Here is a 24,931-nt window from a genome sequence, read left to right on the forward strand (position 1 = left end):
AATTCACCACGAGAGTCAGTTCATCCCTTTCGCAAAGGGCTTTCGCAAAAGGGGTTTTCGTCAACCGACGAGGAGCCGCACTCGGATCCGAGGAGGACACCGCCTCGTGGGGACAGTTCATCCGGACGGTCGCATTACGTAGACCCTGCTGAGCCGAGCTCTGCACATGTCGGGCGTGCATGCAAACGACACGGAATCTTGCATGGGAGTTAACTCTTCGCCTACCGCTATCCACAGGCGGGTCGACGAGTCGCGCATCCATTACCGTCACGGCTTGAGCCACCATGGCCACAAATGTTAATCCATGCCCGCAGAGCTAAACTGCATATTACGCAAGATAGGTACAGGCTATAAATGGAACAACAGAACAACACTCTACACCAAGGCCCTACCTCAAGAGTACAGCTGTACTTCCACCAGACCCACTCAACCAAGCTAATTTGCTCGTCTACTTGTGCGGGTATGTGCCCTTGGACGAGGATCACATAGTAGCCGATGTACTATGTACGGTAGACAACCTTTCTGTATACTGTGCATGGCGTCCCTGGCCATGCGTGGGTCAGGGTCCGTGTTATGATTGGAACATCCTGATGGATGAGAGTGTTGATCAAGACACCGCCTCTATCAAGAATAGAATATCAACACACAATCGCATCACCCGGTTGATCCGCACCCCGAGAAGCGAAGTACTCATTTCTCATGACGTAGGAGATGAGATCTACAGAAGAGAAGATACTGGAGAGACGGCATAGTAGAGGAGAGGGTGAGCGATAGAGGCGGTGATAGTGGTATGAGGGAATCTGGACTATGATCAACATTGTGTAACTGTGAGTTGTTGCTCGTACTGCAGTATGTAGGTGGTGAACAAAGTGATCAACCGTTCTGGAGCGCGGCAGATCCTCGGCCCACCGCCCGCCAACTGTCGAATAACAACGTCATCTGCCACAGCCGCCCGTGCCCACTCCCCAGCCACATCAAAAACGCTCTTCACTTTCTATACAGCATCCAGCATCCAGCATCCAGCATCCAGCATATCGAATTGTTCAACTCGGGCTGTAGTGTAGCCAAAACTACTCTGAGAGACCTCTGGAATTGCATGTGTCCTGCCAAGATTCATCTGACTCGTACTAGAATTAAACGTGGTGCAGGGTCAATTGCCAATCGCCCAAAACCCACGGGGCTGGCAATGAGGGCTCCATTTCCCACTTCCCAGCCTCCTTTGACAGCAACGAGGATGCGCCAGCCTGCACTTTAATCTCCCGCCCACTGGGCCCCGCGTGCCGTCTATGATGGAATAAAGATCTAATTCTCTGGGTCCAGGTGGATCTTCTTCTTTTTTTTCTTTTTTTTTTTTTTGCTTTTGTTTTTCTTCTATTTTCTCTATGTTGTTTAGGCTACCAACTGCAGTTCCTGGGCCCTGGTGGATCGGGGTGTGTTTCTACGGCTTCCATTCAAGTGATAAATGAATCGGTTCCCTCGAGCTTTGGCTTCTAGCTCTCTTCTATTCCAAGTCATTGAGATCCCAGTGTAAGACATTCAAGGTCTTTGATATCTAAAGCAGAAACGTCTTTGTGCCTCTTGCTCCCTCTATTCAATTTCCTCAACCATAGCCAACATCAAACCTCTACATCACACCAACATGTATACTGCCGCTTTGCTTCTCGCTTTCTCCCTCACTGCTCAGTCAGTCCCGGTCTTCCATTCCCAAGCAAACGAAACCATTGCTCGCAGGAATGAACTGCCCTACAAGGTTGTCGACGTCGCCGGCACTGCCGCTCCCACCGTCGAGACAATCACTGCCACGCCCTCGCCGCCAGTGACGGTGACCGTCACTGATTATCCTTCCTCCACACCAGCAATGGAGCCTTTCCCTTTCTCCTCCTGGAGCGTCGGTCCTCGGGTGACAGGCATCCCCCACCCGGGGCCACAGTTTGCGGCGCGGGCACTCAACAGCACAGAGCACAACCACCGTCGCCATGAGCACGCCAACACCACCCTCACCGAAATCCCTGCCAGCCAGGATTCCACCACAGTGGCTAAGCGCAGCAACGACACGGTGCCCCGTTCCTTGGGTAAGCACAACGGGACCGAGCATGAGCAAGACCATCACGCCGAGCACAAGGACGAAGACATGTCCGCCAAGGCTCTGACCCAGCGCGCACTCACCGGCACCGAAGCAGCCACCAAGCACACCGGCAGCAGCGCCAATGAGACCCAGCCGGCCCGCGTTGATATTGCTCCTGAGCATGCGGCCGCCTTCGCGCGGCGTGCACTCACCACCGACGCCAAGCACACCCCTCAGAACTTCAACAACACCGCGGAGCAGTCCGATGCTACCAAGCGCGCACTCAACACCACCGAGGCTGCTACCAAGCCCTTCGCCCGAAGCGTGAACGGCACCTCTCTGCACGCTCGGAATGTGACTGCGGGTGACTACTGAGTCCTTTGAGAGATGCCTCTCCTTCTTGGCTCTTTCTCTCAATAAGTATATGGTTTTTTTTCACGACTGGTGCGATCCAATGCGATCACTACGATACACGGTACACGGCAAGCTAGCGTTCTTTTTGAATTTATGGGTATATGGTCCCGGGTTTTATGTGTCATGACTGGCATAACGATCGTTCTTTATAAGGATTGGCATATCTGGGGCGTTGCGGCTGTTATGGTTTTATGGGTATGTGTTTTGGCGGGGACTTGATAATTACTACTGTACTGTACTTAGTTCTTTCTGTCACATGCATTTTTTTAGATGTGGGGTGGAGCAGTACATTCATGCGCTGGTAGATAGATAGTTTGAGTTCCATTGGGGTCAATAGAATGGACTTGGTCTCTTCATGATCATTGCCTAGATTGAGTAGAAGAGTGCATTGATCGGATTAATGATAGTAATGATAAGCCCAGAGCGGTTAGCTTGCCTCGTGCCCCCGTGACGTACGATCCCGCCGGGCGGGTTCGTTTACATAACCCGAGCCCAGCCCATTCATTTACTGACTTACTGTCCCGGACAGTCTCCCAGTCCAGTCCTGATCGCATGTCCGCATTCGCATTCACCTCCCTCGGCTTTTGGCTCATATCCACCCTCGATTCTTCTGTCTATCGACCAGGAGCCGTCTAATCTCGTGTACTCACCTTCGCGCATCTAACGAACCCACTATCTCCGACATTGAAACCCTTGCTCCGGCCCTCCCCTCCCCCTTTCCGGCCAGGTGTTTACCGCTCCGACTGTCTGAAGATCAACTCGACTCTCCCCCCTCCTTCCCTCACGCCTCCCCCATCCACACAGAACAACAAACATGGCTACCCCGGTAGCACCCCCCGAAGACCAGACTCGTCTCCTCGAGGAGGCATTGGGCGTGGTGCGTCAACAGTCGCAGATGATGCGGAAATGTCTAGAGACCCCCGGCAAATTAATGGATGCGCTGAAATGCGGGTGAGCTCCCCTCCTCCCCAGGCAGCAATGGGAACACCAATTGGACATGCGAAAACCAAAGCACAGCGCAGCACACACAAGAAGACAACCAGCGACCTCATTTCTAATCTTTTTTTTTTCCTCTACAAGGTCGACATTAGTTTCCGAGCTCCGCACCCCTAGTCTAGGCCCCAAGCAATACTACGAGTTATATATGGCGGTCTTCGACGCCCTGCGACACCTCTCCGTATACCTGAAAGAGAACCATCCGGTCAACCACCTGGCCGACCTGTACGAGCTCGTTCAATACGCCGGCAACATCATCCCACGCCTCTATCTCATGATCACCGTCGGGACGGTGTACATGTCCGTGGAGGACGCCCCCGTCAAGGAGATCATGAAGGACATGATGGAGATGAGCCGCGGCGTGCAGCACCCCATCCGCGGCCTGTTCCTGCGGTACTACCTGTCCGGCCAGGCGCGGGACCACCTGCCAACGAGTACCGGCGACGGGCCCGAGGGTAACCTGCAGGACTCGATCAACTTCGTCCTGACCAACTTCGTGGAGATGAACAAGCTGTGGGTGCGGCTGCAGCACCAGGGCCCGTCCCGCGAGCGCGAGAAGCGCATGCAGGAGCGCCGCGAGCTGGAGCTGCTGGTCGGCAGCAACGTGGTGCGCCTCAGTCAGCTGGTCGATCTCGAGGGCTACAAGTCCGGGATCCTGCAGGCACTGCTGGAACAGGTCGTGCAGTGTCGGGATGTCTTGGCGCAGGAGTATCTGCTGGAAGTGATCACCAAGGTCTTCCCGGACGAGTTCCATCTGCACACCTTGGACCTCTTGCTCTCGGCAATCTCGCGGCTCAACCCGCATGTGGACTTGAAGAAGATCGTGATCGGTTTGATGGACCGTCTGTCGAGTTATGCTGCCCGCGAGAGAGAGGCTTCTGCGGACCCGGAGGCACGGAAGTTGAAGGAGGAAGAGGCTGTTACCAAGTTGCTCGAGAATCTCAAGGTGTCCGAAGAGAAAGAGACGAAGGCGGAGGAGCCGGCGACCGACGCAGATGCAGCCCAGGAGAATGGTGTCGAGCAGACCAAGAAGGACAGCGAAACGGCGGAGGAAGGAGAGCAGAAACCAGCTAATGGCGATGCAAAGGCACCGGAGGCCATCCCTGCCGATGTCAAGCTGTATGCCATTTTCTATGATCAAGTGGTCAACTTGATCAAGAGCCGCGGCCTCCCTATCCAAGACACCATGGCGCTGCTTCTTTCGCTAGCCAACCTCGCGCTCAACACCTACCCCGACCACTTGGAATACGTCGACCAGATCCTTGACTTCGCGACGAAAGAAACCGCCGCTTATACCGACCACGCCGACCTGCACTCCGCTCCTACGCAACAAAATCTCCTGCAACTTCTCACCGCCCCTCTCCGCTCTTACGTTTCGATCTTCACGGCCTTGGCCTTGCCTCATTACATCCCACTTCTGACCATCCAGTCTTACCCCACGCGGCGATCGGTCGCGGGTGAGATCGCTCGCAGCCTCCTCAAGAACGGAACCTCGATTACCACCACAGAGAACCTCGACCGTGTTCTGCAGGCCTTACGAGTCTTGATCAAGGAGGGGACCCAGCAGTCCATGGGCTACCCTGGGTCTCAGCGACGAGGTGAGACGGAGGAGACCATCGAGGAGCAAGGGTGGCTTGCGAGATTGGTACATCTGATCAAGGCAGACGACAACGACACGCAGCTGAAGGTTTGTCCCTCGTTTCCTCTCTTCTCCTAACAGTGCCCTAATGCATCTTGCAGCTGCTTCAAGCGACCCGAAAAGCTTACCTCGACGGCAACGAGCGCATCCGCTACACCACACCGGCTCTTATCACCTCTTCGATACGCCTAGCGCGTAAACTCAAGGCTCGCGAGCACTACGATGACAACTGGCAGTCGCAGTCTTCGGCGCTCTACCGCTTCATGCACCAGTGCGTCAACAACCTCTACCAACGCGTGAACCCCGGATGCGCCGACCTCGCGCTGCGGCTGTTTGTGATGTGCGGTGAGGTGGCCGACCAGACGGGCTTCGAGGAGTTCAGCTACGAGTTCTTTGCCCAGGCGTTCACGATCTACGAGGACTCCATCAGCGACTCCCGCGCTCAGTTCCAGGCCGTCTGCATCATTGCCGGTGCGCTGCACGGCACGCGGGGATTCTCGAAGGAGAACTACGACACGCTCATCACCAAGGCGGCGCTCCACGGCAGCAAGCTGCTCAAGAAGCCCGATCAGTGTCGCGCGGTATATTTGGCCAGCCACCTCTGGTGGGTGGTGGAGAACCCGCAACGCGGCGAGGAGGACCCGAAGAACGTACGTTTGCCTGCGCTGACTCCTGTTCCATTTCATTATCGAACCAACTAACTGAGAGTAATACAGCTCTACCGCGACGGCAAGCGCGTCCTCGAATGCCTGCAACGGGCCCTTCGCGTCGCCGACGCCTGCATGGACACGGCCGTGTCCGTGGAACTCTTCGTCGAGATCCTGAACCGTTACGTGTACTATTTCGACCAGCAGAACGAAACCGTGACGACCAAGTACCTGAACGGTCTGATCGAGCTCATCCACTCCAACCTCCAGACCGACAAGGACGAGCCCAACCCCAGCCTCGAGGGCCCCAAGCGCCACTTCCAACGCACATTGGAATACATCCGTTCGCGGGATTACGAGGGCGTAGTCACGGAACCAAGGCAGTAGGGCGGACAGACAGTGATGACCTGTATGAATGAGAGACGCGCATATTTTATTCTGATTCAAAGCCTTGATTCAACTTTAAACCACCGACTTTTTTTTTCGGTGATACAATCCTATCTTACTCGAACCTTTTTTTTCTTTTTTCTTTTTTTTTTTCTTCTTCTTAGCATCCTGTGTCTACTTTCTTCGTCTACAAGATTCTCTATCGCCTGGGAGATTCCCGGTTTCGTAATTTGAATTGGTTTTATGGTTGAGACCACGGGGGGCTCTTCTTCGATTGCGTGTATCATTACCGTCATGTCCATGTCAACATCATCAACGACCAGAACAGAATCGATTACCCTGGTGCTGGGAATGTACTCTCCTACAAATCCATCATCTTTGTCCTGCACTGTGCTACATATATCTTCTCTCGATCTCCATCCTAGAAGCCGCCGAGAATCAACTAGCAGGGGACATCCTACCTCCTATCTCTTACCTCGCTTGACAGGTAGCGAAGGGAGTCAGGGGACCAGGCACGGCGTATGGATCTATCCCTCGAAACTGACACCTCTATTGTCCACCCATAGCGGAAGGCTACCCATCGTTAGCTAGCTAGCTAGCTACCTTCCTACAGGTCAACCTACAGACCAACCTACAGACCAACCTTCCTACAGACCTATATAAGACATACCTCCCCTCAATCCCCCAAACAACTACCCCGCAATCCAAACAAAATAGGCCAGGAAGCAAGCAAACAAGCAAGCAAGCAAGCAAGCTGGACTGAATTCCCCAAATGCATCCCATACCACAGCCCCCACAGCACAGAACCTCACCTCCCAGTATGCATGCAGTATACTACACGGCGCAGCATACACGGCACAGCCGCATCTCACCCACCGTATCCCACGCCTGCTCAGCATACAACCAACCAACCACACACAAAAGCCCAATCCCATCCCCATACATACAGCACACACAGACACATACAGGATCAAGGTCTTAAAATCAGATCGGATTTCCAATCGCACTCGGACAAGAGGTTTATTCATTAATGGGTCATTAATGGTTTGGGGGGGTTTGGTTTGTCACGTCCCATTGGACGGGAGCCGCAATGGGAATGGGACCGGAAGAGGGAGAGGGAGAGGGAGAGGAAGAGGGAGAGGAAGAGGGAGAGAGAGGATGTGATATGATCTCATCTGATAAGACAATGGCACGGCACAGGGTTGGGTTTGATGGGAAGGGATTTAGTCCACCGTGACGAAGAACCAGGTAAAGTGTGTGTGTCTGGATAAAGTAAGACAGAAGAAGGTTTGGAACCACAGAAAAAAAAAAATCATGACAGGTTTGAAACACACGACGCTTTACGTGATCCAGTGAACAAGTCATGAGGATGGATGATGCAAATGAGGTACAGTACGGAGTATCGGACATGTTCGAAAACACACACACACACACATACACACACACAACAAAAACGCCTTTCGTCTTGTCTTGCCCACAAACATACAGCACGACAAGAAAGTCCCGAACAGAAAACACAAAACGCCTAGAACCCGGTCCCGGTCGGAGGGGAGGTATATTGCCGTAGCACTGAGGGAGGGTTATTCGTCCCAATCCCAATCCCGGTGCCCGGCCCCGTCCCCGTCCCACTGAATGCTGCGGCCGGGACACTACTGCTGGGGATGGGACTGCCGATCTCGCCGGGGACAATGCTACCCCTGTGGCCTGAGGCGGCACTGTTGGTGTCCGGTTCGAATTTGACATACTCCCCCGTCTCGTCGCTCTTGATCGAGAACGACCCGCCGCCGTTTTGCGTGTTGCCTTCCGTGTCGCAGATGTCGAGGATCTCCTTCAACGAGATCGCGGTCTCGGTCGGGGATTGAAGCTGCTCCACTTGCCGCAGAACGACGTTCACGTCGTGGTAGCCGCCTGCGCCCTTGGAGGGACTCATCATGTTGAGCTGTTTGCAGGCTTGAATGACCAGCAGTCGGATCGTCACGGGTCGAGAGGTGTGCGCGCGATGATGCACGGCGGGCCCGAACGCGTTACTCGACCATCCACTCCCTAGCAATCATGTCAGCATACACTCACGACACGCACACATTCTTCGAAACATACCAGGTCCAGTTCCCCATGTTGGACCCCCGGGGAAGGGCGAGGTGCCAAAAGGTATTTGTGACCCCCACGTACCCCCGAGGCTAGGGCTGACCGGGAAAGCACTGTGCTTGGCAACTGTGGCAACAATTAGCATATGCGAATTACATCAACCCACTAGAATACGTACTAAGAGGGTCTGGGAACAGCGACGGGGCCGCAAAGCTAGCTCGAGTTGGCCCGGGCAGGGAACCCGGAAGTGTTGCCCCTGGAAGTGACTGGGACAGGTGCGACGCGAACGGAATGTCCGTATCGTCCAGGAGCGCACTGCTGCCGAGCTGCGCACTCAGATCGTCCACATCATGCTGACTGCGACGGGAGTTGTTCGGGTCTTGTTGCGTGCTGGAAGGGCGTTTGATCGGGCTGGGGCGGGTGATAGGAGACGGTTGGGCATGCGCTTCAAGAGGTGATCGCTCGAACGAGCTGGAAGGCTGTCGGGAGTGAGCATGCGACAGTCCACTCGCCTGCCCAGAGAATGCACTAGCCATGGGCTGTGGACTATGGAATGGCAGTCCGTGCCCGGGATCGAGTGGGAATCCTCGTCCAGGGGGGATAGGGCGAGAGCCATTCATCCCAATAGGAATCGGGATTCCATTGGGCGCAGGGAATCCTCGCAGCTGATTGAGAAGCGGTCCTGAGTGCGGCGGATAGGTAGGTAACTCATGGCCGATAGGAGCTCTAGAAACCAGACCCAAGCCGGGCGGATGGGACGGCGAGAACCCGGGCGGATGGGATCGACCTAAAGATCCTAGAGGTGACAAGGGGGTGGACGGTTGAGGATGATGAAGCATAGGCTGCGGTCCATGGCCTTGCTTGGACGTAACGCTCGAGGCTCCGGACGACTGAGACGGTGCCATCGAACGAGGGGAAATGGAGACCTGTGATGGTTCGGTGCTAGCCGGCTGGGACCGAGGCGACGAGCTGTGGGAGCCCTGCTGGGACGTTTGCCGGGGCCTTGAAGGAGTAGGCGCCTGGGGGACTACTGGGGCAGTCGTTGAGAAGTGCGGCGACTGGTACGGACCCGGACCCAGACCTTGAGAGTGGTTCACGTTTGCAGAGAGAGGCATCAGCCCGGGGTGCGAGGTGCGTTTGGCGTGCTGGGCGTCGCTGGCTGCGACGTTCCGAAGTTGCTCCTCCCGAACCTTGCGCTCTCGTTCCTCCTTGACTAGCTTCTCCCGCAGTTCGCGCTCCTCGCGTTCCTTTTGCCGTGCTTCCTCGCGCCGTTTCTTCTCTTGCTCCTTCTGCTCCCGCTGCTTGCGTTCCGCCTCAGCTTGTCGTTCACGTTCCTCGCGCAGTCGTCGTTGCTTTTCGGCCTCTTTGCGGGCACGTTCCGCTTCCTGGGCCTTCCGCTCCGCCTCGCGCTTCTTCCGTTGCTCCTCACGTTTCTTTCGCTGTTCCTCGAGCTTCTTCTCCTGCTCCGCCTTGGCAGCCGCCTCCTCCGCAGCCTTCTCGGCCTCTCTGCGTGCCTTTTCCTCCTCCTTGGCCAGCTTCTGCAGCCGCTTCCTCTCCTTGCGCTTCTCTGCCTCGCGAGCCTTCTTGGCGTTTCGTTGCTCATTCCGCGATTCCTCCTCCATCAGCTCCTCAATCAGTTTCTGCTGACGCTGTTCCGCGACCTTTTCCCGGTAGGCCGTCAGCACGCGCTGCTCGAACATGCGCGCGGCAAATATCTGGAACATTCGCCGGCCCTCCTCCATGCGTTGCTCTTCCGTCATCGCATCCTGCAGGCAACTGTCAGCTTTTACGGCATCAATACCCAGCCAATGCCCGGAGCAGACCATTTCATCTTCCTCGTAATCTTCCTCTTCTTGACTATCGTAATCTTCATCCTCTTCGTCGTCATAGTCTTCATCATCCAGGGGCCCGTGATTGTGACCGCTATGGAGGGTTTGATGTGCTGCCGCGATGCCATACTGTGTGTCCTCTTCCCGCTGCATTCGACGCTCGGCCAGTTGTTCCATCATGTCAATGAAATGCTTCCCATCGTTCTTCAGCAGATCGTCTGCAACCGTAAGGATTCCGTCTAGAAAAGGATCGCAATCAAATCAGCGACAACCCAAACAGATGCCAAGCGCTCGTGGTTGTCCTTACCTTTAACAGTCAGACTATTCCCAAAGGCGAAAAAATCCGCGCGAGCCGCACGGGTTTCTTCGTCTTCGTATTCGTCATCGCTGTACGGTTCCTCGTCCTCGTCATCCTCGTCGTACTCCTCCTCTTCCAAATCTTCGTCATCCTCCGGTAGCTCATGGATCCGGCCCCGGGAAGGGTGGTATTGGCCTTGAGTGCGCGTATGTTGACCGGGCGACCGTAAAGGAGAGTGGTATAGCCGAGGGGGCGGGATCATTGGGCCGCCCTTTTCGAACGACCCTTGGTTGTTGTTGGCGTACTGTTCCAGCTCCTCGTAGTAAGCGTCGTAGAGCACTTCCAACTCCTCTTCAATGGCCGTCCGTTTTCTGCCGCACACCGTGCAGCTGCACGAGTGTTTCTGCTGCTCCTTCATCTTCTTCAGCACCGCGTCCTTCTCCACCTTGACCAGCTGTCGCCGTTCCTCCTCGCCCAACTCCAGCCAGAAGGTCTTTATGTTCTCGCGTTCTTCCTGCGTGGAGGTGTTCCAGATACTGCGGTCTTTGGTTGACTTCAGGATGTTGTGCGATCCGAGGTGCGGGGGTAGCGGCGGAGGGAGAGGATGCGAAAGGGAGATCGATGGGGTCGACAGCGGGGTGGAACTTTCGTCGCCATGCGCCTGCGAGCCCGCCCGGCTTTTCTTGCCTTTCTTCTTCTTCGACTTCCGGGTTGCTGTTGCCGCCGCCGCCGCGGGCTGCTGACCGTCGCCATCTTGTCCGTTCACCGAGTTTCCAAGAGAATGCGACTGCGCCCGGTCGTGTTGTTGGTCGTACTCGTCGTCCTCGTGGTAGACGTCGCCGTTCGGAGCCGGTTCGTCGATCTCATGTTCATCGGACAGCTGGCCATCTGGGTTGGTCGGGCTGGATCCGTCCTGCGCGGAGCCGTGTTCGTTGCCAAGCTGACGCTCCGCGGCAAGTCGGGCTGCCTGCTTCTGCCTGCGTTTCTGCTTTTTGCGATTTACTGACACGGGCTTCAAGTCTGAGGGGGAGAGTTGACGAGGGTCGGAGGGCGCATGGGCTTCGCCATTCGCGGCGTGTGCAGAGGTGGTCGTGGATGCCGACTCGGACATAGTGGGACCGGAACTCGATCGAAGCGGTTGCGGCGGTGCCATGGTGAGGTGGGTTGCTTAGGTTGTGCTCTGACGCCGACGGGGCACAGTGAGGGAGGAGAGGAGGCGTAGATTCAGGGTTTGGAATGGTTTCCCTAGCTAGTCACCATGCTGTTTCGACGATTCCCGGAGGCGGGGGGTGAAAAGTCAGCGAAAGGGTCCGCCAGCGCAGGAAGGCAGGAAACGGAGAAAGAGGAAGGGAGCACACGAAGCTCACCGGAAAGTCGTCGGGCGATAGTTGACGAGAGAAAGAAGGTTATAGTAAGGCAGAGAATGGAGTAGAGCCCGGTTGGGGAGGAGTGTGTTGATGGACGCGACAGTTGGGATGTGGAGAGAAGAGGCGCGCAAGGTGAATGGGTTGGAGAATTGGAATTGGGTAGGGTCGGACAACGGACAACGACAAACGGGGAGCCAGGGCGGAGAGGGGTGGAAAGGTGGAAAGGACCCGGGCCGCACGAGGAGTCGTCAACTGGGAGGGGAAGGAAGCGCGCACCGGCGGTCGCGATATAGGCGATTGAAACAGACAGGAGCGAAAGCGGGGATCAGCAGGCGGAAAGTACGAAAGTACGTCAGTACGTCAAAGAGAGGAGAAGTAATAAGGTAGTCATGGAGGAGGAGTAGCGTGGTAGCGTAGGAGGAGTGAGGGCACATCGGCGATACGCGCAAGATTGAATTGATTGATGTGGTCCCGGAACAAACGTTGGCCTCTGGATGGCTGCCCTGCCGCTCGCCGACTCGCCGCAACTGGATTAGCCGCCGCAAGCGAGTCTCGCTGCCTCGCCGCCTGGCAGCCTGACTCTTCTCCTCCCTACATAGAACGTTTGAACAACCTACTTCCAACATCAAATCATCCTGCTTTCTATTCTAGACTGACCCAGGCGAACCTGCGATTTCCCCCAAGCGGGCTCGCTCTATCTGGTCTCACAACTTCTGCCCACCCCACAGACCGCCTGAATCTTACGCCCGCCAGCAGATCCGGTCTTAGCACCTTGCTTAGGCGACTACTAGCTCGGCGTGTATTCGCGGGAAACATGCCGAGAAAGAGAGGGGCTGGTGCTGCTGGAGTGGTTCTGTCATTCAAGGCACATGAACAGGCTGCCATACACCCCTTTCCTCCCTCGGCGTGGGCTGACCATGCAGCATCTCAACCTAGCTCGCAGTTCCCCTGCCTTTGGGATGGTAGATTTGCCAACTTTACTTCAATTGACTCACAGTAGGACAGAGTGGTTCAAATGCTTTCATTCATTCATCCGATGTGCCATCTACATTTGGCTCACACTAACACGCAATATGTTATCTAACACGTACAATTATTCAAAGTTCCCTGCAGTCAGAAAACTTTCAGTGGAAAGCAAGCTAACCAAAGACCAAGTTCTTGATCTGCTGCATCATCCCTGTGTCTTCATGATGATCCCGCTCATACCCCACCGCAGCCCTAGCCCGGTCTTCTTCATCGAAAGCCCGAGCCGCCGTGAAGTCCATCTCAGTCGGCTGGACAAGCTTTGAACGAAAGTAAATCTAGGAAGGATTAACAACCACATTGTATGGCTGGCGGTCGGCTGGGATGGCCTACCTTGTAACCGAAATAGTCCATAAAGAACAACGGCGCAGCAATGTACGTGGAAAACCAGGACTTGGCGGATCCCTTCTCACCAAAGGGGAAGCAGGCCAGATAGAACTCGCAACCTGCAATGAAGAGAACAATCACCAGCGCGAAGTACTGCAGGTAGGGGGCTGCGGGCGCTCGGAAGGGTAGCGACTGGGTGCTGATGCCCTGCGCCGCGAGGCCTCGTCGGAATTGGATGTGCGAGATGAAGATGCTGGACCATTGGAACAGGGTTGAGACTGACACCTGGACGATGTTAGTTCAAAGAAGTCGAAAACAAGCACGTTCATGGCCATGCAGGTTTCGCACCAATGATGAAAACCAACTGTATACCACAGCACCCGTATCATTGCAGTTCAGGTAGGCCAAGCCTCCTCCGAGGGCGGTGCTGAGGGCCAGTGATACATATGGTCGCCCGGCAGAGTCTTTCCGTCCAAACACGCCATGGATGATCTTCATGTCCGACAAAGCTGTCAGACTTCGGCTGGCGATATACGTGCTGGTGATCCCACAGCTGATCACCGTCAGAAAGATGAAGCCGTTGATGATATGAGCCAGCCACATCACACCTGCACGCTCGATGGCAATAACAAAGGGACTTCCGAGTGTGCCGCTGCCGTTGACCAGGTCCTCGTCATTGTACGGCACGCACATGCCCATGAGCCAGATGTTGACGACGAAGAAGGCGAACATGCGCCAAAAGACCGGATAGACAGTTTTCTTGATGGTCCGGCGAGGGTCCCGTGCCTCGCCGGCAATAACAGCGATATGTTCTCCGCCGCCAAAGCTGAAGAGGGCTTGCACAAAGGCCTTGGAAATCCCCTTGATCCCATTGTTGAGAGCACCGGGACTCCGCCAGTAGCGGAATTCAATCGCACCATGCGTGGCTGGAATCCCACCGGAGGTCATGATGATCATAAAGAAGATCATGACCACGATGGCTAGACATTTGACAAACGACATGATATACTCGACGTGGCCGTAGAGCCGAACCCCGAATGAGTTGGCCAAGGCAATAACGACCAGGAAAATCGTGATGTATGCTGCCAGGGGAACGGCCTGGGTCTGCGGCCAAAACTCGAGCACGGACACTGCCGCGGTGATCTCAGCGGGGATACAGATCACCCACTATTCATGGTTAGGCGTATCGATGGTTATGTCCATGGTGTTGAAGGCTTACAGAAAACCAGAAGTTGATCCCCACTGCAAATCCAAACGCAGGCTCCACGTACTCGATGCATTGTCGGATAAATCCGCCATGGACAGGCTTGTATGTTGTCATCTCTCCAACCGAGATGTACTGCAGGTAAACGACCATCCTGTTGGCGGTGAGTGGTTTGGACGTGAACGCGGCAGCATCGTTTGTTGTGGACTCACGCAGTAATAGTATAGGCAATGGCAATACCACCCGGACCCGCTACATTTGATGGTCAGGTCCGTAGGTCGTGCACAGGGCTGGGGGCCATCTCACCATACTTGAGGGCTGTGCCTGTACCGACCCATCTGACACATTATGAGACTTGTTTTCTTAGAACAATAGGAGGAAAATCGGGCATACAAGCCAGTCCCAATCCCTGCCCCGAAGGTCATCATCATGATTTGGCGACGGCCCAGCGATCGATGATAGCCGACATCTTCGTTGGCTCCCAGAAACTCTGTTGTGCCTTTCTCAAAGTCATCGCGTTGCTCGAGATCAGCGGTGAACTCCACATTGCGTGGTTCTGCGGCCGTTTTTTCTGTCGTCATGGCTGTTGGCGTCTCGTTTGCTGCCAGTTTGATGAGAATGAGTCACTTTAAATGCCCTGCGACATCTTATATCTCCTGCTGTAGATAGCACCGTAGAGATACCATTGGCCGTTGTGCACCCATATCTAATCAATTCGGCGTGAAGCCATATACAACAAGATAAGACTGGGACGATAGCTGAGTTACAATGCACGGCGCAGACAGCCAGTCATAGGCCTTCGGATCTCACATCCTGGCTTCTCCTCACTTGGTTGCGTCAGGCCAAGTAGAGCAAGAGTGGGGTGGTGAGGAGTCCAAGGCTAGTCACGACCACATTCGAGCATATATGAATACTCATCTGATCCCAGCCAAAGACCTTACATCCCAACCAACAAACATAATTCTCCGGTCCAGAAGCATCACTATGTCTACCAGCAAGAACGTGGTCTTCGACATCGTGGGCACTCTAGTGTCTTATGATGTCCTATTCGACGCGATCGACGAGCAGATGGGCGACCGACTCCGAGCGGAGGGCATCAAGCCGACGCTGCTGGGGTACACCTGGATCGAAGTGGCAGAGCGAGAATACACCTATCTTAGCATCAGTGGCCAGTATAAACCCTTTGCGACCTGCTTTGAGCTGCTGTTCTGGCGCATGCTGCACATGGCAGGCATCTCCGAGCCCCGAAGCTTCGCCACGGAGAAGGACCTCGAGTTCATCATGGAAAGATATGCCAAACTTGGATTGCGACCGGGCGCAGTAGAATGCATCACCAAGCTGCGCGATGCCGGGTACACGGTATGGGCCTTCACAGCTGGGGACCTGGCGAGAGTGGGGGGCTACTTCGCAGAAGCCGGTCTCGAATGGCCCGCAGAGAATCTGCTGTCCTGCGATACCCAGGGGATAGGAAAGCCTGATCTGCAAGCGTACCAGCCGCTCCTCGAGCAACTCTCACAGGATGGACGGCCATGGTTCGCTGCCGGTCATATGTGGGACGTTTCGGCGGCTCGCTGTGCGGGGTGAGTGGTGCAGCATCACAGCTGGATGCTGAGGCTGCTAACACGTCTTACCAGTTACAAATCCGCTTATTGTTCTATTTGGGAGAGGGAGCCGATCACTGAGTTGTTTGGAGATATGGATGTCATGGCAGAGACGCTTCCCGAGATGGCTGATAAGATCATTGCAGCACAGTAACTTGAGGACGCTGTTGATTTCACGATAACAGTGTCGTGGTGGGTCAGTCATGTTGGAGACGCTGCATGTTTCGGCGAATTAAGAGTCGCTCAAGCCGTACAAGCAGTTAGAGATAAGAATAGTACCTAGTAGGTTCTTATCTATACTTGGAGTTGTTTTCGAAGGAGCCACAGCAGTTCCGGAGTGCTTGTTCGAGCGTGAAGTTAGCTATTATGGACAGATCTGCGGGGATTATTCCTAGATGGGCCGTTGCGAAGCCTCGGTCACTATTCATTGTCTCGTAGCGACATGACTTGTAAATCAGGGGCTCTCATAAATGATGTAGATGTCATTGTATCTTAGTCATGTCAGCATGTTCAGCAGAAAGATCCATGCACTGGTACACTCGGTACTTCAAGCGTAAAGAATTGAACTGCGGGTAAGATCTCCAGGCTTGCTTCCCACCCCGGACACTGGCAATGTAGGTACTGTAAGAGCTAACCCCTTTAGGGCGTCGCCCTCCGCGGGACCCCCGCGGAGCACTACGCCCTCCTGTCTATAAAATCAGACAACAACCTCGCCTGGATTGCGTTCGATACATACCAAACAAATCACCGTATGATCATGCCTGTAATCAAGAAGGTGAGTGATACTCCACACGGTGTTAGTGAGTGCTACTAACATATATCTGTCTAGGCCATAATCATCGGCGCGGGCCCGGCTGGCCTTGCTGCTGCACTCAAATTGCATCGAGAGAACAAAATCCATGTTACAGTATACGAGCTACGACCTGAGCCAACTACGATTGGTGGGGCCATAGGCATATTTGCCAACGGCTTGCGTCTACTTCATCGATTGGGTCTGCACGACGCCCTCCTTGCCCGCGGCTCTTCCGTTGACAGATATCATCTGCAATCACTGCAAAACGGCAGCATCGGTAGCACTGATATCTCAGCCTGGGCGGCGGAAAGGACCGGCTTTGGATATCTGCGCATTCTCCGGCGAGACCTACAGAGCGTGTTATTGGACGGCGTCCATGCGGAGCAGATTCCGGTCCGTTTCGACAAACGACTGACCTCGATCACGGAGGATGCATCCAGCGTGACGGTAACCTTCTCCGACGGCTCGACCGAGACAGCCGACATACTGATTGGATGTGATGGCATCCATTCCAGCGTGAGACGGTTGCACGTGGACCCGCCCATGAAGCCCGAATACTCCGGAATTGCGGGTAGCGGTTCGATTATCTCGACGGCTGGTCTACCGGAGAAGCTTAAAACGTCGGCCAACATCATTCCCACCACCGTGGGGTTTATGGCGACATTTCCGTGTAGTGCGTCTGGGGACCAGCTTTTCTGGCTGTTCTCGCGGGAGACGCCCATTCCATATTCTGAGTCCGGTAACGAGCGGGACGGGTGGGAAGAGCGACGTCAACAAGAGATGGAGATGTTCAAGGCCACAATCAGAGCAGTGTCGAAGCCAGCTCGAGGCGAATGGCGAGGGATCCTGGCTGAGTTGGTGGACCGCATGAAGTTTATCGGATTCTATCCAGTCTTCCGACTCCCGCTGGGTGGGAAATGGTATACATCTCGGACAATCCTGCTAGGGGACGCAGCGCATGCAATGCAGCCTCACGCAGGGCAAGGAGTATCCATGGCATTGGAAGATGTATTCTTGCTCTCACGGGTACTGCGAGAGCAGGACTGGAGCTTGGACGACGCGTTTGCCCGATACGAAGCAATCCGTCGACCGCGGGTCAACGAGATCTATCAACTGGCGGCCAGAAATGGGCAAGGCCGGAGAGCCATGAACCCTTGGGCGTTGTGGCTGAAAGAAAACGTTATGTGGGCTAGTTTGAGCCTGTATCGTATTCTGGGGTTGGAGTCGTGGGGCTTGAGCCAGAAACACCTCGTTTACGACGTTGATGCGGTGGAGCTCTGAGCGAGTAGTTGTAGGTTTGCAGTGGTGTGTTTTCATCGGTAACCAATGAGTCATGGGCATGGAATTAGCGGGATTTGGTTTGCTTGGTATCTCTCTTCTCATTGGAGTCGGTAGCAGCGTTGATTGTTAGTTGGCCAGTGATTTAAGCATATCGTATAAGTTGATTAACTTGGGAAGTCCCGAGATTTGTAAGGAGAAAGATGCGATGGTGCTGCGGTGTCCATGGAAACATCCAGCCCGCCGCCCTTTCCGGCGCCCATTAGGTAAATCAGTTACAGTCTGAAACTATGAATTGACAGGCCAGGCACCAAATTCGGGTTTTGTGGGCCGCAAGATGTCAAGTCAGGTCAAGAATGTCACGGTCCGCAGTTGACCTTCATGGGCGAGGGAAGGAGGCATGCACAGGATTGAGACTGGGTCGTTTAGCTGGCTGCTTAGGCTGACGAGGGGATCGAGATGACGATGACACTGTAGTTACTGTATAAACTACATACAGCGTACAGTACAGGGTTCGGAGTGAGGGGGATTGTCCGACAGGGGAACAGTGGAGTCACATGTCTCTGATCACGAACCGCCTCTCAAGCTCTCCCGAGCTGTTGTGGTCGTGATTGACGGATTGCCAGTTAGTTGTGTTGCTGGTGCTGCATAAGCACCACGGAAATGTCCGTGTTTATTTTTTTCTTTTCCTCCTTCTTTAGCACGGAGACATCGGTTCTCCCTCCCTAGCGACCAATAGAGTAACCTATAAATATCGAGCTGCACGATCATCCAATGGTCAATTGCGGAAGCCCCTGCTCTGGGCTGGCTCCTTTTTTTTTTTTTTTTTTTTGCATCCGGGCGGCACTGATAATAGTAGCCATGATTATCGGCCATTTCTGGCCTGCACTGTCTGAGACAAATCTCTAACCTTAGTAACAAATGGTCGTGCGGTGACGATTCTTCAGCTGTGCCATCCCACTAGGTCGATCTCCTCCTTCCATTCAGAGGTTTGATTACCACGGAGTATGAGAGGGGGGAGGAGGGGCGTGGAGGGAGAAAGTGGTCCAGTCCATTTGGGGTGAGTGCTGGTGCTGGTGCTTCGGCCGGGCTGGAATTTTCTTTTGAGGCATTCGATGGATTTCCACTTGACAAGAAGAAGAGTGACTAGTAGCTGATGGGATAGTGGTAATCAATCAATCAATCAGTCCATATATACTACCTCGTTTTCTCACCCGTGGGATTCATTACTACATACTTTCCTCAACCAGTCATAATTCGAGTTTGCTTCCGTGACCGTATTCGGGCCCGAGAAGGTGAGTTACTTGTGAGATTACATGGGATTTACAATCATTACAATCGTCCACGGTTTCTTACCCGTCAGCCTCATTTGGATGGGCGACCGCCTTCCAGAACCAATCTTGATGTCTGTTTGATTGTCTGTCTTGTCTACTCCGTACTCTCTCTGCTTTGCTTTGCTTTGCTCTGCTCCGGTTGCTCTGTTGTCTACCTATTCTTGCTCCTCTTACTTACTCTTACGTCCTCCTCGTTCTCTTCTTCTTCTTCTTCTTCTTCTTCTTCCTCCTCCTCTCTCCTCTTCTACATCTTCCCTTCCCAATATAATGACCGTTTCCTCTTCCTCCACCATTTTATCTCATACTTAGGGGGAGGGGACATTGACCAATCTGATTCCACTTTCTTTCCCCTCCCATCCACTGCATTTTACTTCCCCCCTCCCCAATCAATCTTGAACGAAACATTCGCCATCTTACACTTACACTTACACATCTGAACTACCGAAATTTAGTTCACGGCCTCCGATCACTCCGTCATTGCCTCCAGCTTGCTGCCTGCCTGGGGGGGTTTTGTTCCGTTCCGGGTTCCCGCGCCAGGGCTCGTCAGCGCGCCCTCGCATTGATTTCCCGTTGCTCATCCCGTCCATTCCTCGCCTGCAACTCCGTCCGTCCAGGGGATCGACTTTAAAGATTCCCACTTTTTTTTCTCTTTGGAAATCATGGCGCAACAACAACAACAAAATGACAATGTGATGCGAAGGTACGTGCGGCAGAGTCGTCTTCAATCTATTTCGATCGACCTTACTTGAACCTGCCTCCCCTCCCCTCCCTCCCCTCTTCCTCTCTTTCCCCCCTCTCACCTCCGCCCGAAACGGGTGGTGCCTGGAGATCCCCCGGGATCCGCCCATGTCCCATCCCCATTCTGCGTTGGCGGCCACCATGAAGTTACCACGCTGCACCCTGACATTCGAGGTTCGCCTGAGTTTCTAACGACTAGGACAGAAAGCTGGTGATTATCGGGGATGGTGCTTGTGGGAAAACCAGTTTGCTCAGCGTCTTCACGCTGGGCTACTTTCCAACGGTATGTTGTTGTTCTCCCCCCCTCCTAAACCGCGAACCTTTCAAAGGATGATGTCACTGACTGATTTGTCTCATGCAGCATTATGTATGTATTGTCTCTCCCCGTCGCTCTTTGTGTCTGCAACAACCTCCTGACCGGCGCATGATCCAACCTAGGTGCCAACGGTCTTCGAGAACTACGTAACAGATTGCCGCGTGGACGGTCGGTCGGTTCAATTGGCTCTGTGGGATACTGCTGGTCAGGAAGACTACGAACGGCTGCGTCCGCTGGCCTACTCGAAGGCGCATGTGATTTTGATCGGCTTTTCGGTGGATACGCCTGATTCTTTGGAGAACGTCAAACACAAGGTTCGTGGCTGTGTTCTCTTGGGTAGCAGATTGGAGCGCTGACTAGGGCTACTACGGTGCAGTGGATCGAAGAGGCGAACGAACGATGTCCCGGCGTGCCCATCATCCTGGTCGGGTTGAAGAAGGATCTCCGGGAAGACCCCCTGGCGGTCGAGGAGATGCGGAAGAAGTCGCTGAAGTTCGTCACGTCCAAGGAAGGAAGCGACATCGGCACCCAGATCGGCGCCCGCAAGTACTTGGAGTGCTCCTCCTTGACGGGGGAGGGGGTCGACGACGTGTTCGAGGCCGCCACCCGGGCCGCTCTGCTGACGTTCGACAAGCGCAAGAGCTCATGCTGCATTGTGCTATGATTTTTTTCTATGAAAAAAAATCACGGATCTTTTTTCTCGTATTGTATGTTTGGGGGAAGGATGTCCTTGTTTCAGCGAACATATTGCATGCATGCCAGCCCGTCCGCACGACCGAGATTGATTCTTCGCTTTTGTGTGTTGTTGCATCTTTGTTGAGCCATTTTCCACCGTTCGGAGAGCCATGAGCATGGCATGTGCATATTGTGGGGGCGGTTGACTGGGGGTGAAACCTAAAAGTGGACAGTATGTGAGGGACTGGGAGTGTGTGGTGGCTGTTGGTTGATCAACTTTGCATTTTCGGCGTTCGGGTGGCCTTCCTATTTGTTGTTTGTTGCAGTCTTGACTTCTGTTTCATACCCTTGGAGTCGACTGACATTACTTTCCTTGACGAGTTTACTCCGAGTCCATTCCTTTTGCATGTCAGTGCTAGGGCGTGTCAGTGCCTAGCGTTAAGCTATTTGATCTTCGAGGCAGTAAATATGAGTAGTTGTATGGAGTTTACCCTGCGAATGCAGACTACTGTACCCATGAAGTGAACAAGAAATACCAGATATGACAGAAGCAAGTATGTACTAATATACACAACAAAAAAAAAGCAGTCTTAACCCCAGGATAGATGTACTGTACTCTACACCCCCGAATCCCACCCCCGATAGAACCCCCAATCCCCCCCTAAGATTTGAGGAAATTATTTTTTCAAAGCCTTCCACTCATGATTCCACCCCTCCCGCGACGGGCCCTCGGTCTGCAGGCGCGCGTACTCGATGGGGAATAGATCCTTGAAGATGCCCGTCTTGATCATGCTCTTCCGGAACAGCTTGCCGCCGTCGCCGGCGCCGGTGCGCAGCTCCTCGCACGCGGCGCGCATCGCGTGCCACTGGCGCTCCAGCTCCAGCGTCTCGGCCCGCCGCCGCTGCGCCTGGTACAGGTGCCACGCGCGGTGGATCGTCCAGTGCCGCAGGAACCGGGTGCGGCTGAAGCGGAGGGGGCGCGGAGTGAGGGGGTGGTGGAGGAAGTAGCGGATCATTGCTATTGTTTATTAGCTTGGGGTTTGGCTGGGGAGCTGAAAGGAAGGGGGGTCCGGGGGTTCTCCCCCGGGACGATATATTCTGGTAGTCTGGATTGATGGGGAGGGGTGTTTTTGCTGTGCTGGGCTGGGGATGTTTGGGAGTTTGGGGGGAGGATTGAGGTTGTGCTTGTGCTTGTAAGGTATGGTGTATGGTGTATGGTGTATTGGTTTGTGGTGGTCACTGATGAACGGCAGGGGACGTACTGATTCGCTTGTCCCGCGCGGGACCGGCGTTCTTGCGCTTGGCCATTGCGCTCGTCGTCGAGAATTGTCTGCTGCTGTTGCTGTTGTTGCTGAGGCTGTTGCTGTTGCTGTTGCCATTGAACCGGCTGAGGGCGGCGGCGGCGGCCGGGCGGGAGGCAGTCTGCGACAAGGGGATGCGGAAGACGTTCGCCAGCGAGGCGAGAACGGGGGAGAGTGTGGTGCGCATCTTGCGTGGCGTGGCGGAGGCAGGGTGGTGCCGTGATACTTCGCCGCGATGTTGAGGGAGTGAAGGGCAGATTGTTTCGGGGAAAGAAAGTATCTCGCCCGGCGGCGGAAAGTTTGGGGGTGCCGTGCGGTGCGGGCCAGCCGCGCGCTTAGGTGGATGATTAAGCGCCCCGCCCGGGGGCTCTAGTTAGTTACCATCGATGTATATGCACTGTAACTATGTGCAATAGACTGGGGAGGTATAACGAATTACAGTTTTAGGCATAATGTGACAGAATGTCAATCGCATTTAAGTGCTAAATTGCTGGTTGCTAAGTGCATCATTGGAAAAATATGTGCCCGCCTTTTTGTCCAAAGAACGTAGTCGCAGAGTCGGAGAGTCGGAGTCGCAAACGAAACGAAAAAGTGTATCATAAATAATCATCCCATTCCCCAGAACAAAAACGCCTCATAAAGTGCAAATCCCAAGACAGTTGTGCGTGTGTGCGTGCGTGCTAAGTGCTCAGTGCTAAGTGCTGTTGTTTGCCCTGCTGCTCGCCCGGAGATGCTTCTTGGATCGGTCGTAGTTGAGCACCTTCCGACGACGATGGGTCTGCGCCAACTTCCACCGGCAGTAGAGCACCAAGGCATCCTTCAGGAGCACAAACACACAGCCTCCAACGACGCTGCGGCCCCAGCGCGTCTGCAACAGGCCCGGTCGACCGGCCGTGGAAGGCGTTGTCCACGAGCTCGGCAGCATATGTCTGAGCAACCCTCCCATCGACGCGGAGATAGCCGGGAAAGCCAGAGCCCCGAGAACCAGATCGGCCAGGTTCGTCGTCTCATGCACTAAATCATTCCGCCGGCCAAGGCCCAGCCCTTGTCCTCCTGCGCCGCCAGCGTTGTTCTGCGCACCCTGTTGCTGCTGTCCATCACCACCTTGTCCACCGTTGAACTCAAACAGTCCCTGGGCCCCGTCCTCGTCCCCTCTCATACCCACCTGCAACTCGAAGTCGATCTCCATCAGCACCCGCCCGTTATCATCATCATCATCGACCGGTTCCGCTTCGTCGGGAATCGGCTCCGGATGGTTCGGCGGCGCATTGTCATCGAGCTCGTCGACATCCGCCTGCCGCGGCTGCACCTCCATGATCCACTTCTTCTCCAGCTTCCCGAACATCCGGTTATACAGCAGCGAATACAGCCGCTTGACATACGGCAGCGCTGCGAAGGTCGCCGCCGGCGTGGGCGGCCAGATGTCCGTAGCGGCCGGCTCGATGACCGGCTGATTCGTGACCAGCAACAGGAAGGGGATCGCGGCGAGCAAGCCCTCCGAGTACCGCGTGCGGGTCAGGACCAGACACATGGGGATCAGGGGCAGACCCAAATTCAGGCCGGAGTTCCACGAGCCATCGATCGATTCCTCCAGCAGATGCCGGGCCTCCTCGGTGCCGAACACAAAGTACATCGAGTAGACGCCGTGCACGCAGCAGCCCGCCCACACGGTGCCGGCCAGGGTGAACACCATGCCCGGGAGCACGAGCCGGCCGGCCACCCGCTCGCACAGCCGCACGAGATCCACGATGTAGCTGCGCGGCCGCGCCACGACGATTTCCGTCTTGCACTGCGGGCAGACCATCTTCGCGCTGAGGCCATTGCGTTTGCGCGACCGCGGGTTCTCCATGTCCGCCAGCCAGTCGAGGAGGCAGGCTTCGTGCGCGGTCAGGGCGCACGGGCACGGCGAGCGCCACTCCGAGTTGAGCGGCGTGTCTTCGGTCTCGTCTGCGTAGCAAATCCAGCATTTGCGCGGTTCGTCGTCGGGCGTGGTGGGTGGTGATGATGATGATCGGTCGACCAGGGTGGACTTGTCCGCTGTCGGTGGTTCGGTCGTGACGGTCTCGGTGTTGGGGGAAGATTGGCAGGTGAGGAGCACCGTTTCGTCGACGGCTTCGCTGTTGCCGGTAGTCGTACTGGTGTTGCTACTCGTATTTGTTGACTCGTTCGTCGTCGTCGTGCTTTCGGTCCGGTGGGTTGATGTCATACCAGCGTCGGATAGTTGAACCCTGCCAACGGATGGAAAACCTGAAGCAGAGGCCATGGTGAGGTATCGGGACTATGTATGTGAGGTAGAGTGAGGATATGTGTACGTTAAGTAAATGCGCGCAGCATAGTGCGAAGTGTGGAAAAATAAATTGGAAATTTGCGGTGGGGGAGGGGCGAAGAACTAAAGAATGGTGAAGACAAGAGGCGGACAAGCAGCCAGCCCTATCTAATAGCAAGAGCTACAAGAACCGCGGCTGTGAAGATTGCCAAAAATGGACATGGCCCTCCCAACTGTCTGCACGTGACATGACTCCCGAAAATACCCTATCTGGACTGTACTACGTAGAACACCACCACCAGGGCTTACTGACCTAGAGCCCATTACTTCTCTCGATTTGATCTTCAC

At 54.8% G+C, this 24,931-nt stretch overlaps 10 protein-coding genes across 10 annotated transcripts; 6 read left to right on the forward strand and 4 right to left on the reverse strand.

Annotated features, from left to right (window-relative positions):
* The first annotated feature begins 1,410 nt into the window (after positions 1-1,410).
* Positions 1,411-2,804, forward strand: BO82DRAFT_359013 (uncharacterized protein). Its single transcript, XM_025636454.1, has one exon. It carries the CDS (start codon positions 1,640-1,642, stop codon positions 2,438-2,440), a length of 801 nt encoding a protein of 266 aa, XP_025486790.1. The 5' UTR covers positions 1,411-1,639; the 3' UTR covers positions 2,441-2,804.
* Positions 2,805-3,017: 213 nt separating this feature from the next.
* Positions 3,018-6,535, forward strand: BO82DRAFT_359014 (vacuolar protein sorting-associated protein 35). The gene is made up of 4 exons (XM_025636455.1): positions 3,018-3,430; positions 3,560-5,162; positions 5,216-5,764; positions 5,831-6,535. The coding sequence occupies exons 1-4, from the start codon at positions 3,294-3,296 to the stop codon at positions 6,146-6,148; spliced, it is 2,607 nt and encodes an 868-aa protein (XP_025486791.1). The 5' UTR covers positions 3,018-3,293; the 3' UTR covers positions 6,149-6,535.
* On the forward strand, positions 6,104-6,784 carry BO82DRAFT_203036 (uncharacterized protein). The gene has a single exon (XM_025630624.1). It carries the CDS (start codon positions 6,392-6,394, stop codon positions 6,737-6,739), a length of 348 nt encoding a protein of 115 aa, XP_025486792.1. The 5' UTR covers positions 6,104-6,391; the 3' UTR covers positions 6,740-6,784.
* Positions 6,785-7,673: 889 nt separating this feature from the next.
* On the reverse strand, positions 7,674-11,513 carry BO82DRAFT_369265 (putative stress response protein Nst1; the record flags this gene model as incomplete). Its single annotated transcript, XM_025637158.1, has 4 exons — positions 7,674-8,191; positions 8,246-8,359; positions 8,412-10,301; positions 10,370-11,513. 4 exons carry the CDS (start codon positions 11,511-11,513, stop codon positions 7,674-7,676), a joined length of 3,666 nt encoding a protein of 1,221 aa, XP_025486793.1.
* Positions 11,514-12,866: 1,353 nt separating this feature from the next.
* BO82DRAFT_295843 (amino acid transporter) lies at positions 12,867-14,862 on the reverse strand (the record flags this gene model as incomplete). The annotated part of the gene is made up of 7 exons (XM_025631882.1): positions 12,867-13,028; positions 13,084-13,362; positions 13,426-14,244; positions 14,297-14,435; positions 14,494-14,533; positions 14,588-14,619; positions 14,675-14,862. 7 exons carry the CDS (start codon positions 14,860-14,862, stop codon positions 12,867-12,869), a joined length of 1,659 nt encoding a protein of 552 aa, XP_025486794.1.
* Positions 14,863-15,265: 403 nt separating this feature from the next.
* BO82DRAFT_295807 (haloacid dehalogenase-like hydrolase) lies at positions 15,266-16,036 on the forward strand (the record flags this gene model as incomplete). Its single annotated transcript, XM_025631881.1, has 2 exons — positions 15,266-15,861; positions 15,916-16,036. The coding sequence occupies 2 exons, from the start codon at positions 15,266-15,268 to the stop codon at positions 16,034-16,036; spliced, it is 717 nt and encodes a 238-aa protein (XP_025486795.1).
* A 603-nt stretch (positions 16,037-16,639) lies between these two features.
* BO82DRAFT_378721 (FAD-dependent oxidoreductase) lies at positions 16,640-17,956 on the forward strand (the record flags this gene model as incomplete). Its single annotated transcript, XM_025637643.1, has 2 exons — positions 16,640-16,657; positions 16,712-17,956. The coding sequence occupies 2 exons, from the start codon at positions 16,640-16,642 to the stop codon at positions 17,954-17,956; spliced, it is 1,263 nt and encodes a 420-aa protein (XP_025486796.1).
* A 1,990-nt stretch (positions 17,957-19,946) lies between these two features.
* On the forward strand, positions 19,947-21,005 carry rho2 (putative Rho GTPase Rho 2; the record flags this gene model as incomplete). Its single annotated transcript, XM_025637644.1, has 5 exons — positions 19,947-19,987; positions 20,230-20,308; positions 20,387-20,392; positions 20,464-20,655; positions 20,718-21,005. The coding sequence occupies 5 exons, from the start codon at positions 19,947-19,949 to the stop codon at positions 21,003-21,005; spliced, it is 606 nt and encodes a 201-aa protein (XP_025486797.1).
* A 680-nt stretch (positions 21,006-21,685) lies between these two features.
* On the reverse strand, positions 21,686-22,571 carry BO82DRAFT_359021 (mitochondrial 54S ribosomal protein mL40). The gene is made up of 2 exons (XM_025636456.1): positions 22,279-22,571; positions 21,686-22,034 (listed from the first exon to the last, which is right to left on the reverse strand). Exons 1-2 carry the CDS (start codon positions 22,502-22,504, stop codon positions 21,694-21,696), a joined length of 567 nt encoding a protein of 188 aa, XP_025486798.1. The 5' UTR covers positions 22,505-22,571; the 3' UTR covers positions 21,686-21,693.
* A 200-nt stretch (positions 22,572-22,771) lies between these two features.
* Positions 22,772-24,742, reverse strand: BO82DRAFT_359022 (RING finger domain protein). Its single transcript, XM_025636457.1, has one exon. The coding sequence runs from the start codon at positions 24,578-24,580 to the stop codon at positions 23,012-23,014; it is 1,569 nt and encodes a 522-aa protein (XP_025486799.1). The 5' UTR covers positions 24,581-24,742; the 3' UTR covers positions 22,772-23,011.
* Between the last annotated feature and the right edge of the window lie 189 nt (positions 24,743-24,931).

This window comes from Aspergillus uvarum (assembly GCF_003184745.1).
Source record: "Aspergillus uvarum CBS 121591 unplaced genomic scaffold BO82scaffold_82, whole genome shotgun sequence".
In the NCBI taxonomy this organism is placed as follows: Eukaryota; Fungi; Ascomycota; class Eurotiomycetes; order Eurotiales; family Aspergillaceae; genus Aspergillus; species Aspergillus uvarum.

Coding starts and splice junctions, on each gene's coding strand:
- BO82DRAFT_359013 (XM_025636454.1), top strand. CDS start 1,640: ATGTATACTGCCGCTTTGCTTCTCGCTTTCTCCCTCACTGCTCAGTCA.
- BO82DRAFT_359014 (XM_025636455.1), top strand. CDS start 3,294: ATGGCTACCCCGGTAGCACCCCCCGAAGACCAGACTCGTCTCCTCGAG. Junction 3,431..3,559: donor ATGGATGCGCTGAAATGCGG/GTGAGCTCCCCT, acceptor TTCCTCTACAAG/GTCGACATTAGTTTCCGAGC. Junction 5,163..5,215: donor ACAACGACACGCAGCTGAAG/GTTTGTCCCTCG, acceptor TGCATCTTGCAG/CTGCTTCAAGCGACCCGAAA.
- BO82DRAFT_203036 (XM_025630624.1), top strand. CDS start 6,392: ATGGTTGAGACCACGGGGGGCTCTTCTTCGATTGCGTGTATCATTACC.
- BO82DRAFT_359021 (XM_025636456.1), bottom strand. CDS start 22,504: ATGCGCACCACACTCTCCCCCGTTCTCGCCTCGCTGGCGAACGTCTTC. Junction 22,035..22,278: donor CGCGCGGGACAAGCGAATCA/GTACGTCCCCTG, acceptor AATAAACAATAG/CAATGATCCGCTACTTCCTC.
- BO82DRAFT_359022 (XM_025636457.1), bottom strand. CDS start 24,580: ATGGCCTCTGCTTCAGGTTTTCCATCCGTTGGCAGGGTTCAACTATCC.